Source organism: Notolepis coatsorum (assembly GCF_963971535.1).
Source record: "Notolepis coatsorum genome assembly, chromosome: 16".
Lineage (NCBI taxonomy): Eukaryota > Metazoa > Chordata > Actinopteri > Aulopiformes > Paralepididae > Notolepis > Notolepis coatsorum.
The window spans coordinates 42,169,587-42,185,449 of NC_140180.1; the positions used below are offsets into that span (position 1 = coordinate 42,169,587).

At 41.8% G+C, this 15,863-nt stretch overlaps 1 protein-coding gene across 1 annotated transcript in view; it reads left to right on the forward strand.

Moving 5' to 3' along the window:
• The window catches only part of canx (calnexin), a 52,125-nt gene that overhangs the window by 10,322 nt on the left and 25,940 nt on the right, over positions 1-15,863 (forward strand). Inside the window, exons 2-6 of the mRNA XM_084332298.1 lie at positions 3,266-3,526; positions 7,570-7,643; positions 12,219-12,277; positions 13,794-13,935; positions 14,753-14,834. Of these exons, the coding sequence (XP_084188424.1) occupies positions 3,269-3,526; positions 7,570-7,643; positions 12,219-12,277; positions 13,794-13,935; positions 14,753-14,834 (615 nt within the window). The 5' untranslated portion in view covers positions 3,266-3,268. The remainder of the gene's footprint in view (positions 1-3,265; positions 3,527-7,569; positions 7,644-12,218; positions 12,278-13,793; positions 13,936-14,752; positions 14,835-15,863) is intronic.

A 15,863-nucleotide genomic window follows, 5' to 3' on the forward strand; every position in this document is an offset into this window, starting at 1 on the left:
GACTCCTACAGGTCGGTTGTGGACGCCTGCACAGCAGAGACAGGAAATGGCGGGGGAAGTGTCAGCCTCCCACACGTTACACCTCGCCAATGAGAGACCGCGCTGGCAGGTGAAAAGATGCGACAGGACAGGCTGCCTCCTCGTGTATCGGAGGGGACACGTGATGCAAGGCTTCTATCCTCCCTACAACCGGCCAGTGGGGGGCATATGCGAGCAATGGAGCAATGGAACATTCTAGAACATTTGTGATGTCACAGTATGATGTCATAATAGAACATTCTAGAACATTTGTGATGTCACAGTATCATGTCATAATAAAACATTCTAGAGAACATTTGTGATGTCACAGTATGATGTCATAATCGAACAGTCTAGAACATTTGTGTATCTAATATATTCAACAATTCTCTCAGAAGAGAGATTGTGCATCTTGAAACAGTGCTGAGCACGAGCAGTACTGAACAGATAAACAACATAGATTGAAGCCTGCATTTCTAGACCAAGAGGGTGCCTTGCCTACCGTTTTGCTGTTGAAAGAGCCGGCAAGTTGATTTACGGCTTTCAGGTGTGGAGGAATTTGTGTCGAGTTGGCTGTGATTTTGGAGACTGGGAAAATACAGTTTTCTTACCTTGTAGTAGTGACGTGAATATTTCGTTAGTTTAGGAAAATAGCTTTAGGATCACTTCTGTAAAGAAAGACTTCGCTGTGGAAGAGTAAGTAAGTAAGTATTTATAAAGCACCTTTCATACATGTCATGTAGCTCAAAGTGCTGTACACAAATATAGGCATATATAACGATAAAAGCAATAAAGTCACAGTGATCAGTTAAGATCAATGTTTAAAAAAAAAAAAAATAATAGTAAGGTAAAAATGAAAATAAACATTCATTTGGATATCTTTGTTTTACACCGGAGCGTAGGGGTGGACGGTATAAACTATGAATTTGCGCTATGGTATGGATTTTGATTATACCTTCATACCGGTAGACTAGAGCAGCTAGTCACAGCAGTAGCAATGACGTTAACGGTACTTGACGATTCACTCAACGTTTGCAGTGGTTGTTGCATAGTGTTTAATTGTACTGAGTTTTTCTCCACTTGCTCACGGACCTTGTCATATAGTTTGGGCATTTCACTTTGGCTAAGGAGGCTGAGAGGAGACTTGCTTTAGCGCAGCAACGGGCTAACGTTAGCCATTTTAAGAAATGTAATATACCGCGATATATACCGTTACCGTCTATGCTTCAAATTATACCGTGATATACATTTTAGATCATACCGTCCAGCCCTACCGGAGCTGCTGTGGACATTATTTTTCTTTATCAATGAACGTACTACTCACAAGTAAGCAACTTTAACCAGTAGAGTGGACCGTCGGCCCTCATATTAACTTTAAAATAAAAGCTAAAATATTTGCAAATGTATATCCTGTCACCCAAGGACATTACCGTACTTAGATTCAGATCGAGCTGCCTGTTAAACAGCCTAAATCTCAGTGCAGGAGAGGTTGGATGCTCTTTCACTGTGTACGCACTACGCACAAACTGTTTTGAGGTCTACTGACGCTGGTTTCCCATAATGATGTAACGTCCTCCTCATTGCAATGTAGCACAGCACATGGATCTCATTGCAAAGCCACATAATGATTTCACAAATCTGGGCACACCTTTTTAAGCCAAATGAGACAATTAAATAGTTAATCACAATTATTGAGATGTTATAAACTTCAATGATCGCCAGCACCAGCCCTACTTCAAGATTGACAGAGTAGACTCGTGGTGCTTCTGTCGAGAGTGGGGAAGCAGCTGTTTTCTTCTAGAAAGCCAGTTGCACCATGGAATGTGCCTCTGATAGACCGGTTCATCTTGTAGGCGCAGTGGCGCACCCTATGGAATGTGTGCCTCTGATAGATGGGTTCATCTTTCGGCTCTTCCTGCCACCATGTTCCTTTTAAATGTCTAGCTCTTTGTATGTAATCTAGCTATTTCAACAAACCTTCATCTCTTATTTCCCTCTCCTTCCACCCCACTCTCCACTAAGGCTGAGCCCGAACGTTCGAACGTTCGTTCGTTACGCTGACATTCAGACTTTAATTAATAGGTTCGAACGTTCGGTGAAAAAAAATAAAGGATGCGCACGGGGTTGAGGTGATGTGAATGCGAGGCGCTCGGCTCAAACAGTATGGTCTGCCGGGCTGCAGCGGGATACTATTTCTCAACCAGAGCTCTATTTTGATTGACAGGCGATTCTGCCAATTACGTCACACACCGCTTGCACCCGCCTCTGCTGTTACCACCAATCGGCAAGCGTTTATTCGTTTTTTACTTCAGGCAATGCCGCCATTGATCTGCTTGCGAGAAGCCTCAAGTTCAACAGACTTACCGTAGCTACCGGGGAGCCGTAGTTAGCTCCCCGCCGAGGAAGTAATCGGTAACAAGGTTTCCGTAGGTGAACCTGCAGAAGGATCATTAATGAATACCAGCCTTTTTCGGCCACGGAGCGCGAGCTTCATGGCGGGAGGTGGTTGCGTTGGAAACAACAGCAGGCACACGCCTCGGCTCCTCAACAGACTCGTCCACCGTCTACCTCGGAACGGTGGTAGGGCGGACGGGCGGCAGGCGTGTTGGGAGCCCGTCCGACGGGTCTGTTGAGGAGCCGAGGCGTGCGCCTCTCCTCCCGGCTCCCCGTCGACCAAGAGTGAATACCTGTTATTGAACGTGTAACACTAACTATATAACGTTAATGCCACAAAACGAATGCCTTTGTTTATCTAGCCCCTTATGTGACTGCAAGGGCTATTGTTTATCATAAGTAGTAACTTTTGATGCAGTAGCTTGTTTATTTTCTTCTGAGTGCTTTGTTTAATTACATGTTTACATGAACAGCCACCACTGTAAAGAACATGTTTTTCACCAATAGACTATGCAATGCCGCCCTCCGTAGGATCTATAATAATACAATAAAAAAATATATATTATTATTTAAAAAAAATCGATAAACCCTGGCGAACGTTCGAACCCTAAAAACAGGGTTCGGGGACAGCCTTACACTCCACACATGCGTGCACATACTCGCATCTGCAGGAAGAACATGTTTCCATACCTAAATCCATTTTATTCTGGTCAATGTTTCAAAAGAAAGCATGCTTCCATCCTCAAACGTTTTGGTAAGCACTGCAGTGGTCTTCAGTTAGTTAGTTTTATACTCATGTGGTGGGGGGTCTCATTGGGCAAATGTCCTTTCCCTCTCTCCCTCTCTCCTTCAGACGATGGAGCTAAAGGCAAGGCTGTGCGTTTCCCTTCTACTAGCCGTGGGCCTGTGCTGTCTCAGTCTGGCTCCGGTTGCCCAGGCGGAGGTCGACGACCTCATGGAGGATGCCCTCGGCGATGACATGGACGTGGACGTGGAGGATGTGCTGGACCTCGGTCTGGCCGGAACTGGGGAGGAGGAGGAGGAGGAGCTGCTGGATGGGGAGGTGGAGCCAGATGAGTCCCCTGCCACACCTAAAGCACCTGTCGTGCCTAAAGTAAGTCTTAGATTTACCCTAGTGTAATTACAGTACATGCACATTAATATCTCAGTATTATCCAGGGGGCGACAGTGGCTCAGCAGGTAGAGCAGTCATCTGGTGGTTGTAAGGTTCCCGGTTCGATTCCCGCTCCTCTCGGGCAGCGTGTCAAAGTGCCCTTGAGCAAGACACTTAACCCCTAATTGCTCCCGATATGCAGGTTGCCTCCGCCATCGATGGGTGAATGTGGGGAACAAAAATTGCAAAGCGCTATATAAATGCACCATTTATAATTTGAGTTGGTACATGTGTCACGTACAATAGCTGGAATAAGCTCATATCCTGTCCATGAGCAGTCCGGATATCACAGCTGGGAAATGCTGATATTAGCGATGATACTGAGACATATATCCCTTATCTATTGGATGCTTATGGGATTTGTGGTCTGTTCTGTTTTCATAATACTCTCAATATCTTTTCACTCACATAAATATTTGATCAGGATATGAAGATGCATACAAGTCCACTAAGACCTTAAAGTAGCACAATTTGAGCACTATTTTGAACATTAATATAGCACCAAACAACTATTCGCTATGTAAAGATAGATATAGTGGCGCAATGGTAAACGGAGTAAACACCTAAACAGAGAATGATGTCACACTCCCTCTGTGTGTTGTTATCCAAGCTTCTCTGTTCTTTGTTTTGGTAGACACTCCGGCCTTAAGCCACACCTGTGAAATGGGGTGAATATTCAAATGAATAAGTTAATTGTTGTCTCAATCATTAGCTCCCTTTAGGTGGCCTGACTTATGCATGCCTGAAAACCTACCTCCTCTAAATTTCTCTCCCTCACAGACAAATTCAATTAAATTCAAACCTTTATTTATTCTCAAAGGACAATTGTCATCGAGACTTATAGATATTTCAATGCATACATTCTTTATAATATAATATATAGCACCCTTCACACATGGACCGCAACCGAAAGTGCCCCACAGCAAATGGCATAAAATGAATATAGGCATACAAATCGGCATACAGTCGACAGAATAAAAACAATGTATAAAATGTAGACATAAGAATAGGTATAAAAGTAGTGCAACGTAGAATGTGCAGACATAAGAATAGGCATAAAATAAGTAAGTACAGTGTTGCTCGAAGACATGTGAACTAGGGGTGGGAATCGCCAGAGACCTCACGATACGATCGCGATACTTGCATAAAGATACGATTGTATAGATTTGCGATACTAAATATATTGCGATACGCTGAGTATTGTGATATTAATATTGCAATATTTAAAAAAATATTCATGTTCATCTCACTTCAATAATTTTTATTGCAGAACATGGTATTTTCTCAAGCAGACCGATGTAAACACTGTAATCTGTGTTGCATGTACCTGACAAACTGAACTGTTTGAATGCACGTGTGTGTGGACTACTGTACTATTACAGGTATTGAAATGAACAATGCAACTTCCTTATTTTTTTTTATGAATAATTAAATATCAATACTTGGCGTCCCTGTATCGATACAGTATCGCCACGCAAAGTATCGCGATACTACTACGTATCGATTTTTTCCCCCCACCCCTAATGTGAACCCCCCCCCGGAACAGCCAGTCTCCAAACACCCCACACATCAATCCCCACCACATGCCCATCCAAGACATGCCCCCTGATAAAGCAAATTTAATGGCTCCACTCCATTCTGAATTCACTCTTCTACTTTCAATTCCCACCGCAAAGCTTTTAAAAAGCTGGTTATGTTGCCACGTATATCTGCCTTGAGAAAGACCAGTCTTGCAGCTTGACAGAATATGCTTCTCAGAAGTTTCCATCTGAGAACACCGTGTACACGACCGCACCCAATCTACTCACTGTATTGGATGATGTGGTGATGGCAGCACATCACAAGTAGCCCCTATGGGGAATTGTATATGATTTTCCTCCGTCCACCAAACAACCCTCCAGCCAAGCTTCCGTTTTCTATAGGGCCCCTTTATCCAGGACATTGGCTAGTATCTGAAATACTGTTGTCCAGATCTAAAGACACTCATTGATCTTTTTCAATGCAAAAGCCCTTTGAGGCTTCTGCCCAAGTCACCGGTCTTGGCTAATCTGAGTCTTACTATTGACCCGTTGTCCATTACTGGAAAGGTCCCTCCTCCATGGTTGCTGTTGCCAAGTCAAATTTGAGCATCAACTGAACTGAAAACATGTGGATGCTTCCGCTCTAAAGCACCAGCCAGATCTAAAGTTTGTGTGGTCATTCTGGACTCTGTACTAGGGATGGGTTTGAGTATGAGAAAAATCAACAACAAAAAAACGAAATTATAAATTTTTATAAAAAAAAGAGAAAAATATTAAATTTTGTACATATCTTTTCACATGTGTAAGATTATAACTGTTTGTTGGTTTCCTTAAACGTGAATGAACAAAAATAAGTATATTAAAATGTTCCCCTTTTCGAGTAATACACGATCAATCGAGTATAGCATGCGATCAATCGATCTGGATTTTTCTTTAAAATGCCCATCCCTACTCCGTACCCCATTGTCTGATTTGTCGGTTAAATATAGTACATTTTTCATTCATTTCCCTATTTGTTTTATATAGGAAAAGTGGTGGAAGGGTGACATTTTTTGGATGTTTTTATGGTTGGAATGTGAAAAATTTTGGCAATCAATCATTCAACCCGATACACCACTGTACTATGGCTTAGAATCTGCTGTTAGAGCCAAAGTCATTGGGATACATTGGAGATGCCATCTTTAAAATGTCCATAGTTAGATTATATTGTTAAATGTTACTAGGGCTGTCTTAAATACTTCGAAGCTTCGAAGCTTCGTTCGATGGCATGAGCTTCGAACATAAAAAAAAAAATTGAAGTGTAATTTTTTTTTAATTATTATTATAAATCTTTTTGCCTCAAATGCATCTCCCCTTGGAGTTGTACACGACGGCGACGCCAAACAAAACATTAATAAGGCTATGCCTATGCTGCTATGACTAATATGTTACCAAGTTGGCTAATTTAATTGTAATCATCTGCTTTTGTAGGTGCATTGTCTGAAAATGATAAATTAAATATAATATAATTGTTTGCTTGATAGACGAAGGTTGCAACATAATTATGTAATGTCATGTCGTTGGCTTTGAGAGCAGCCCCACTGCACCCAGGCAGCGCAGGGGCTACTTACTTAATTAATCCAATCCACTTTATTTATAAAGCACATTTAAAAAACAACAAAGTTTACCAAGTGCTGTACAAGTCCCACAACATAAGATAAATATTTTATTTTTTTGTTATAATTAATAAAAATAAAAATAAATCTCGAAGCTTCGAATTAAAATCGAAGCTCGGCCCCGAAGCTTCGATTGCCAAAAAAAGCTTCGAAGGTCAGCCCTAAATGTTACACAGTATTGGTTATCTATCTTTTTATCTTGTAATGTTAGGAATCACAGCAATTATGGGGAATTGCCAACATAATTGCAAAGATGTGCCAGAATAACCTTGATCTCCACTGTAACCAACACATTAAGCCATGCCCTCAAAGTCTTGTTCCTCACATACCCATTGACGCAGTGGCCTGGCTTACTTATTTATAATTTTTTTTATCTATATTATATATAATATATGTATGGAATTTCTGCTTCATTAGATAGGACAGTGAGTGACAGGAAATGGGTGGTAGAGAGAAGGGGGATGACATGCAATGAAAGGTCGAACCCTGATTTGAACCCAGGATGTTGGCCATTACATGGTATGCGCCCCCATTGTGTGGTGAGCCACCAGGATGCCGGTCTGGCTTTATTAAACACCTGCTATCTGGAGCCTGTCTCCCTACATGATGGTGGGGCAAATTGCTACATAAATGATAAATACATTTGATTTCAACATAAATCTCATTGACTTCAGCATAAAGAAAAAGCATAGTCCCATGGCCATATATAACACGCAGATTTACTTAACTGATGTCTATATACAGTAGATGGATGACTGTGGATGGATAAATGTCAGGTATTTACGGTTTCTCCTCTCAATCTGTCCAGGTCAACTATAAAGCACCAGAGCCCATGGGCGAACACTTCTTTGCCGAGTCCTTTGATCGTGGAACACTAGACAGGTGAGCACACATTTTAACACATTAATTCCATGTTATGGACCATGTTGTGTTTAATATTGCCGCTGCACATAAGGCTTTCACAAATTGACTGCAGCATTTACATTTCTGTGGTTATTTTCTTGAGCTGAACTTGGGCATCACATTCCTTTGGGGGAAATCATCTAAAGCTGTGGATGTGGTGGTGATCAGGCTGTCTGTAGCCCACTACATTATCCTATTTGGTTATGGACTTTACTACATTATTCTATTTGGTTATGGACTTCACTACATTATTCTATTTGGTTATGGACTTTACTACAGTATTTCGTTATGGGCTTTACTACATGATTCTATTCGGTAACGGTAATACATTTCAGTAGCCTACTGGTACAGCAAGCAGTACATGATCATGCTTTTTCATAAATTGCCTGTATAAACAAAGGAAAATATATATTTTTTAAGACTAACTATATTTGCATTAACCTCTTAACTCATTCAGCGCCAGAGGCCTAGAGCATCTTAGTTCCTACCACGCCAATGCTCTAAAAGATAGGAATAAGTGGCGGTGTTTGCTGGGCTATATATATATATTCTATATTATAGCTATGGATACAAATACAATACTATAGCCCATTTGACATCAACTATCGTTCAATATGTGAAAAAGAATAAAAATGTTCATCAATAAGTTCACGTCTTATACAGTGGTGAATATAAGTATTTCCAAATCAAATGTATATAATAGGTATTATGTTTCATCATGAATGCATGAAAGGGGGGGGCGGGGGTCGTTTTTTGATTCTTTGATCGTCACCAACGGCATACGTTGTGGAGTAACGTTGCGCACACGTTGCGATCAAGGTGAATTCATGGTTGGATCAAAGCAGGATTGATATAATTTAGTCCTTACCTTCACTAGGAGGTACCCCAAAAAGAATATTCCAATTGTCTGATCGCGAGTTCAAGTACTGGTGTCCATCGTGTCGCCAACATAATCCACCACAACAGATGCATCAGTGGCATTTGACACTTCTCAATGCGATCGAGATACCCGCTCGACTCACCTGACAAAAGTGCGCCCGGAGACATTTGATTGTTGCACAGGCCAAGATAATGTTTCAAAGGGTACTGCCACCTGGGAGGATGCGGCCGGTATTGCACTTTGGCATTCTCAGGATGATTCCCCATGTTAACCCCGATTCTGTGTGCCTGTAATAAATGGAAATATCGAATAAAAGAAATAACGATGAAAACCCGACTATACTCGGGTCTGGCGCTGAGCGGTCGGGTCGGCGAGATAACCCGACTATCCTCGGGTCTGGTGCTGATTGAGTTAACAGGCACAGAGAAAAGTGGCCGTTTTAGTTTTTGAGGACTCCATACTTTTTTTGCAAAGCGTATCTTTATACTTGTAGCACATGATAAGCTTGGTCTCTTTTGAAAGATAACTTTCTGATGTTTCTTCCACAATAAAGAAAAATCTTAGTGCTAATGAAATAGAGTTGTACTTTGTACTCATGTTTTTCTGTAGTAGTTGCAATATCCAAAAATATTTAATATAAATCCGTTCAGAAATGGCAAATTGGGTGATTTAGAGCGATTTTGGTAAACTGTGTAAAATAAATAAATAAAAAAAGTTCTCCAGTAATCAAGTTTCAAGTTCAAGTTTCTTTATTGACTGCAATGCATCTTTTACTTATGGTTTTCGCTCGTCACTTTTCACCTAGATCCCTGATTTGCACACCCCCACGTGGGGTGTCATTGGAAGGCTACAATCATTGGCTACAACCCTGTCCAATAATCCTCGCAATCGGCGAATGATTGACAGTTCCAGAGCCTCTGGAGTCGGGGTTGGTAATCTGACACTTGCGTGTACAAAGTCGCACGCCTGACATATCGGTATGCAACTCGAGAACCCCTGAACGGATTTTGTCGAGTGAGGTAGCATTCGAACGGCAACAAATAGGGCTTTACTTCGATATATAATGTGTTGTATAAAGAATATATTATTCTAGAGGCTCGCAAAGTGCCGCGTTCCACCGGTGGGCAAATCGTCCTTAAAAGGGCCCGGGCCGTTGCCAGTTAAGTGGTTAACTATTTGATAAAAAAAGAATATATATATATTAGAATTAGAGGTGGGCATAGATTAATTTTTTTAATCTAGATTAATCTATCTGCAATCCTGGATTTAATCTAGATTAAAATGGCTAAAAATAAAATAAAAAATCTGCCGAAGGCATTCAAAATATGTGTTCTACCCAAATAATGACCAGAAGTAAGTCCTTACTTTTTCTTTCCTCCTTATGTTTCTCAGGCCAGGTGGCCCATTACACCATGAGCCCATCTCCCGTTTCCAAAATGCATTACAGACTGTTTGAAAAAGCTGTTTTGCTATGATAATTGGTAATGAAATATCAAAATAATGTTCAATAAGATGTACTTGTGTTTAATAAGTTGTTTTATTCAGAAGTTAACACAAATAAATAATATTACCAGTACAGTACAGTAGGGGTGGACGGTATAAACGGTATACGGTATAAACGGTATGAATTTGCTCTACGGTATGGATTTTGACTATACCGTCTAAACCGGTAGTGCAGCTCTAAAATACCAATGACGTCATGTAACCACAGCGCGACTATTTCACTCGCATTTGCCCCTAAAAATAGATAGAATTAGTCATAGATAATAGATATGTGCGAACTGGAAAAAGTTATTTAGGAGGCTTCGCGCAGTGGGCGTGCCAGCCCCTACCGCACGCATGTAAACACGGATCTAGTAGTCTAGTGGGACGGGACACGGGAGCTCAGCTGTCGGCGGCGTCTCCCTGAGCTAACGTTAGCTTAGCTACCGTTACAAAATGACCCAGTCAACTATTCACTTTTAGTTTAATACATGATGAGGCATTGTCTAACCGAACGGTATCTAGTCGGCCAGCTACCGATAGCTCCTGACATCAACAAACGCTCCACAAAGTCTAGTAGAGAGAGACGTGTGTGTGCTACCTGTTAGCCGTTAGCTCACGTTAACGCGAGTTAGTTCACCGTTCAAAACGAAATGTCCCATTGAACTAAATAATTCACTGAGGCGTTGTATTAACGTTATATATCCGGCTTAGCCGGATAGCTCCTGATATCAATGTCTTATAACACTGATTCGATGCGTATTCGAGCTGAGGGCTTGCTAACGTTATTCCAATATAATAGGGTCCAGGTGCAGCGCCGGAGAATCCTGGCCGTAGCTCTGCTCGAGGCTACTGAGTATAGGTCCAGGTGCAGCTCCGGGGAAACCTGGCCGTAGCTGGAGGCTACTAGAGTACACACAGACAGTGGAGCTTGTTGCGTGGTGGCGATGTCTCGCAGATAATACAAGTACAAGTCTAATTATATAATATATATATTTTATAAAAAAAAAAAAAAATTATATAAAATAAAAAAAAATTTTTATCAAAAACGATGATACCGTGATATATACCGTTACCGTCTATGCTTCAAATTATACCGTGATATAAATTTTAGACCATACCGTCCACCCCTACAGTACAGTATCTAGCACACTCTCAGGAGAAAAACAGAAAGAAGCATTTCAAACTTGAACTACGGTATGTGACATGGCTTGACTCGATCAGTCCAATCTCTATTTCTCCTTCTTCCACCAGTCACTCAGGCAGACCAGCTTGTTTTATGCAACAGTGTCTACTTATAGTGCCTATAATATTTTTCCCGTTGGGTGCCAGACGGGGCCAAACCCTGCCAATGCAAATCAACTGCTCCAGTGGAGTTGCTCAGTGGCCAATGGTGTCAACTGTGGTTGTACTGGGCAGCTCCCAGGTGTGAATGGAACTGTTTGAATGTGAAGCTGGGCGTTCCTGAAAAAGAGCATCTGTGCTCAGCGAACCTACCCTGGGTAAATAAAGGTATTTTTAGATTAACTGCGTCAATTATATTATCGCGTTAACGCTGTTAACGGCCCAGCTCTAGAATATTCTATTAGCTAGCCACAACTTCAGCATATCCATATCAATAGGCTATGAATGCTACACTAAGTGGGTGACCGGTTGTTGGGCACAATTTGGAAATACACAAACATGAACCACTGTTATCTTTTAGACGCTGTTTAGCTAGCTGTAACAAGCTTTTTGCAGTAACGTTACTCCTTCTCATGTTCCTCATAAAGGCAAGTAATCGAGGAGTCCATGCACTCAAAAGCTGCAAGAAGCACTGTGATGGATGACATTTCAATGTTTGATTACAGGAATTGTGTATTTATTCACAGAATTTACATTTTATTTGTGCATCACAAACTGCCCAATTGTACATGAAACCATGTACAACAAATTTCATAGAGCCTCTTTAACACACACTGACCGCAGCTTGACTATTATGAACTATTAATTATGTCCCCAACAGAAGGTTTTCCGTCTGTTCTCATCATTCCAATCATTCTATTGCACTAAAATGGGATTGTCAAGCAAAAAAAAAAAAACACAGCCCTAACCCCGCCCCTTGAACTTGAATGTGTGGTTCTAAAACGTTATCACGCCGTGACCCAAATAGGAGATCCGAGTCCAACTGAAGTGTTTTCTTTTCTTCCCAGCTGGGTGCTGTCCAAGGCCAAGAAGGAAGACACCGATGAGGAGATCTCCAAATATGATGGTAGGGCAGGGGGTTCAATACACAGCAAGCAACAGAAAATGTCCTAACATTTTTCAGTGATGGCCTACTGCGTGTGTCATTTAAAAATATTTAGATGAGTGAACTGACACAATCTTTTTTTATTTATTTTTTACCACCAATTATCAAAAATACCGTACTTTTCGCACTATAAGCCGCAGCAGCTCAATTTAATGATGTTTACATATATACGCTGCACTGGACTATAAGCCGCAGGTGTTTTAATTACCATATGTAAGGGTTCGTGCACAGAGGGGATTGTCGGGAAAGAGATGGCTGTTTGAGAAAGCTCCCATTTATTAACATTTGTTTAAACAGGAACGATAGCCAGTTAGCCAGCGCCGGGTACAGTAGGTAGCAACGTTAGCTCTCATAACGATAGCCAGTTAGCAGCGCCGGGTACATATAGGTAGCAACGTTAGCTCTCATAACTATAGCCAGTTAGCAGCGCCGGGTACATATAGGTAGCAACGTTAGCTCGCATAACGATAGCCAGTTAGCAGCGCCGGGTACAGTAGGTAGCAACGTTAGCTCTCATAACGATAGCCAGTTAGCAGCGCCGGGTACATATAGGTAGCAACGTTAGCTCTCATAACGATAGACGGTTAGCAGTGCCGGGTACATATAGGTAGCAACGTTAGCTCTCATAACGATAGCCAGTTAGCAGCGCCAGGTACATATAGGTACCAACGTTAGCTCTCATAACGATAGCCAGTTAGCCAGCACCTGCGAAATCGAGTGCCAAACTGATGATATCAGACGTTGATATCAGGAGGTATCAGTAGCTAGATAACATTAGACAACGCCTCATGTATAAATAAACTAAAGTGAATAGTTCGTTGACTGGGTCATTTTGTTTAATGCTTCAGTTATGTTGAAAGAGGAGCCCTGAGCTGCTCATACACTAGACAATTGCCCTAATGGTTTGTTGACGTGGTTATGTGAGGGGGAGGAGGAGGGGCAAGGCGTGCACTGCTGCAGCAGATTTAGGAGTCTGATCTGACGGTCACAGAGCTGAGGGAGTGCGTCCAGTTAGCTGTAAAAATCCATAGATTAGCCGCACCGTTATATAAACCGCAGGGTCGAAAAATGGGGGGGAAAGCCGCGGCTTATAGTCCGAAAAGTACGGCAATTCCATTATAATTTTGCTGACTGTCTGAGAAGAGTGCATAAGTGTATTTCAATTGTTTGTGTATATCGATAAAATGTTCAGAAAATGCCTAAATCAGTTTGTTTGTCACTGACTTCTCAAGCATTTGACAGTAAAGTGTGGTCGACTTTCCTCTAATCTCCCCGAACACCAAGATCAAACGCACATGTTGAATGACAAAACCCTAAGAAACATATTAACTGATATTTTAGGACTTGGAGAAAATTGTACGTTTATTTGCTCAAAAGGGTGGTTCTTGCCCTATAATAATCATGGTGTTTGTGGAAATAGGATGGTCAAATGACGACAGAAGCCCCCATAGTCAAGTGTGTTATTGTCCCTCTCCAGGAAAATGGGCTGTGGAGGAGATGAGGGAGACCAAGCTACCAGGAGACAAAGGTCTGGTCCTCAAGTCACGGGCCAAACACCATGCCATCTCTGCCCAGCTCCTCAGACCCTTCATCTTTGACACCCAGCCCCTCATCCTTCAGTAAGTTCCTCTAGGCCAAGCCTACACACTTTTCATACGGAGGGACTCAACCTGACATCACATTTAGCATTTAACATTTGGAAATGTAACAAATAGGGTTGCCAGGGTGGTGCCCCACGTAACGCACTTCAGTGCAACTCTGCCGTCCCGGGTTCGACTCTCGCAAAACAATGCTAAAAAAATTATCTAAAAAAAAAAAAAAAAGTTTACAAATAAATAAGGGTGTTTTCTTTATACATAATTTCTAACTTATGACTAGCCATTTATTAAAAAATAAATGTATATGAAAATTACTTTTTAAATATAATCACGTTTCATAGAAATAGACCTAATAGAAAGTGTGTTATCTGCCTCTGGAACCTTTTGGAGGGCCACAAATACGGTTGTGGTTGTCTAAATCTATTGTGGGCAGCCCTGTTCAAAACCTTAGTGAAGACCTTTGTTACTGTCTAACATTACATTTAACTTTAACATCAACAACTGGTTTTAATCTTGCCTTTGTGAAAGATACTTTTGCATTCTGTAACCACCCACTCAAAGTAACACTATTTGTTTGTATTGTTGTGCCAGTCAACCCTAGAGATGAGAAGACTGTCTTAAGAATTCAAAACTTCTTTTAACTAAATGCTCATATGACAGAACCTCTGGTACATAATTACAAAAACATATTGGTCTGTTCTTCAAGAGTTATTTCTGCCCATCACTGCTTTGTATGAGGATGTTGATAAAATATGTATTTCAGGATTTTTATGATTCAATTTTCTTCAGCTAGCTACCTCAAGTCCGTTTGTGTCTCAATCTGTGTTTCTCTCTCTAGGTATGAAGTGAACTTCCAGACAGGAATTGACTGTGGCGGTGCCTATATCAAACTGCTCACCCAGACCGCTGACCTCGACCTGGTAAGAACACACACACACACACACACACACACACACACAAATACATGTTCCACTAATTCCCAACATCATAATTCAATATTGTAGGAGATTACATTGACATTTGTATTCATAGACAGTTTCACTGCGTCCTCATGGGTCCTATATTCCTATATTCTGGGACTTATATTCACAGAGCGGTAGAGTTGGGTACCGTTCACATTTGAACAGATACTGGTACTTGTACCAGTCTGGAATTGTGGTATTGGTACCCAACGGTACCTTTTTTCTGTACTTAAAGGGGAGATGAAGTGGTTAACAATGTGATCCTAGTTTGTTTGTTGTGTACCTTGTGTAAGACGGGGTCCTATAATAAAATGTGAAATCCTGCTTATTTGTCTGAAAAATCAAATATAATTTCCCTGTTTTCGCCATGGGCGGCGCCATTTTGTTGCTGACGTCACGGTGTTGGTTTGGTGTATACACTGCTGATTAGCTGCATAGTAAACATGGACTGTCGGGTCAGGCAAATGTTGCCTACCAAACAACGGGACCGCGGTGGTTCTTTTTGTATTGCTCCTGGCTGTTCAAACTAATTTTACCGTGTGAAAGAGAGAGGAAAGTTGGTTAATTTCCACAAACTACCAGTGGAAAAAACAGTGGCTAGCTAGTTAGCGATGGCTAGTTAGTTAGCACCAGCCGGGTACCAGCGTTAGCTCCCAGAGCGATGGCTAGCTAAGCCAGGTACCAGCGTTAGCTCCCGGAGCGATGGCTAGTTAGTTAGCACCAGCCGGGTACCAGCGTTAGCTCCCGGAGCGATGGCTAGCTAAGCCAGGTACCAGCGTTAACTAGCCATCGCTCCGGGAGCTAACGCTGGTACCTGGCTTAGCTAGCCATCGCTCCGGGAGCTAACGCTGGTACCCGGCTGGTGCTAACTAACTAGCCATCGCTCCGTGAGCTAACGCTGGTACCTGGCTTAGCTAGCCATCGCTCCGGGAGCTAACGCTGGTACCCGGCTGGTGCTAACTAACTAGCCATCGCTCCGGGAGCTAA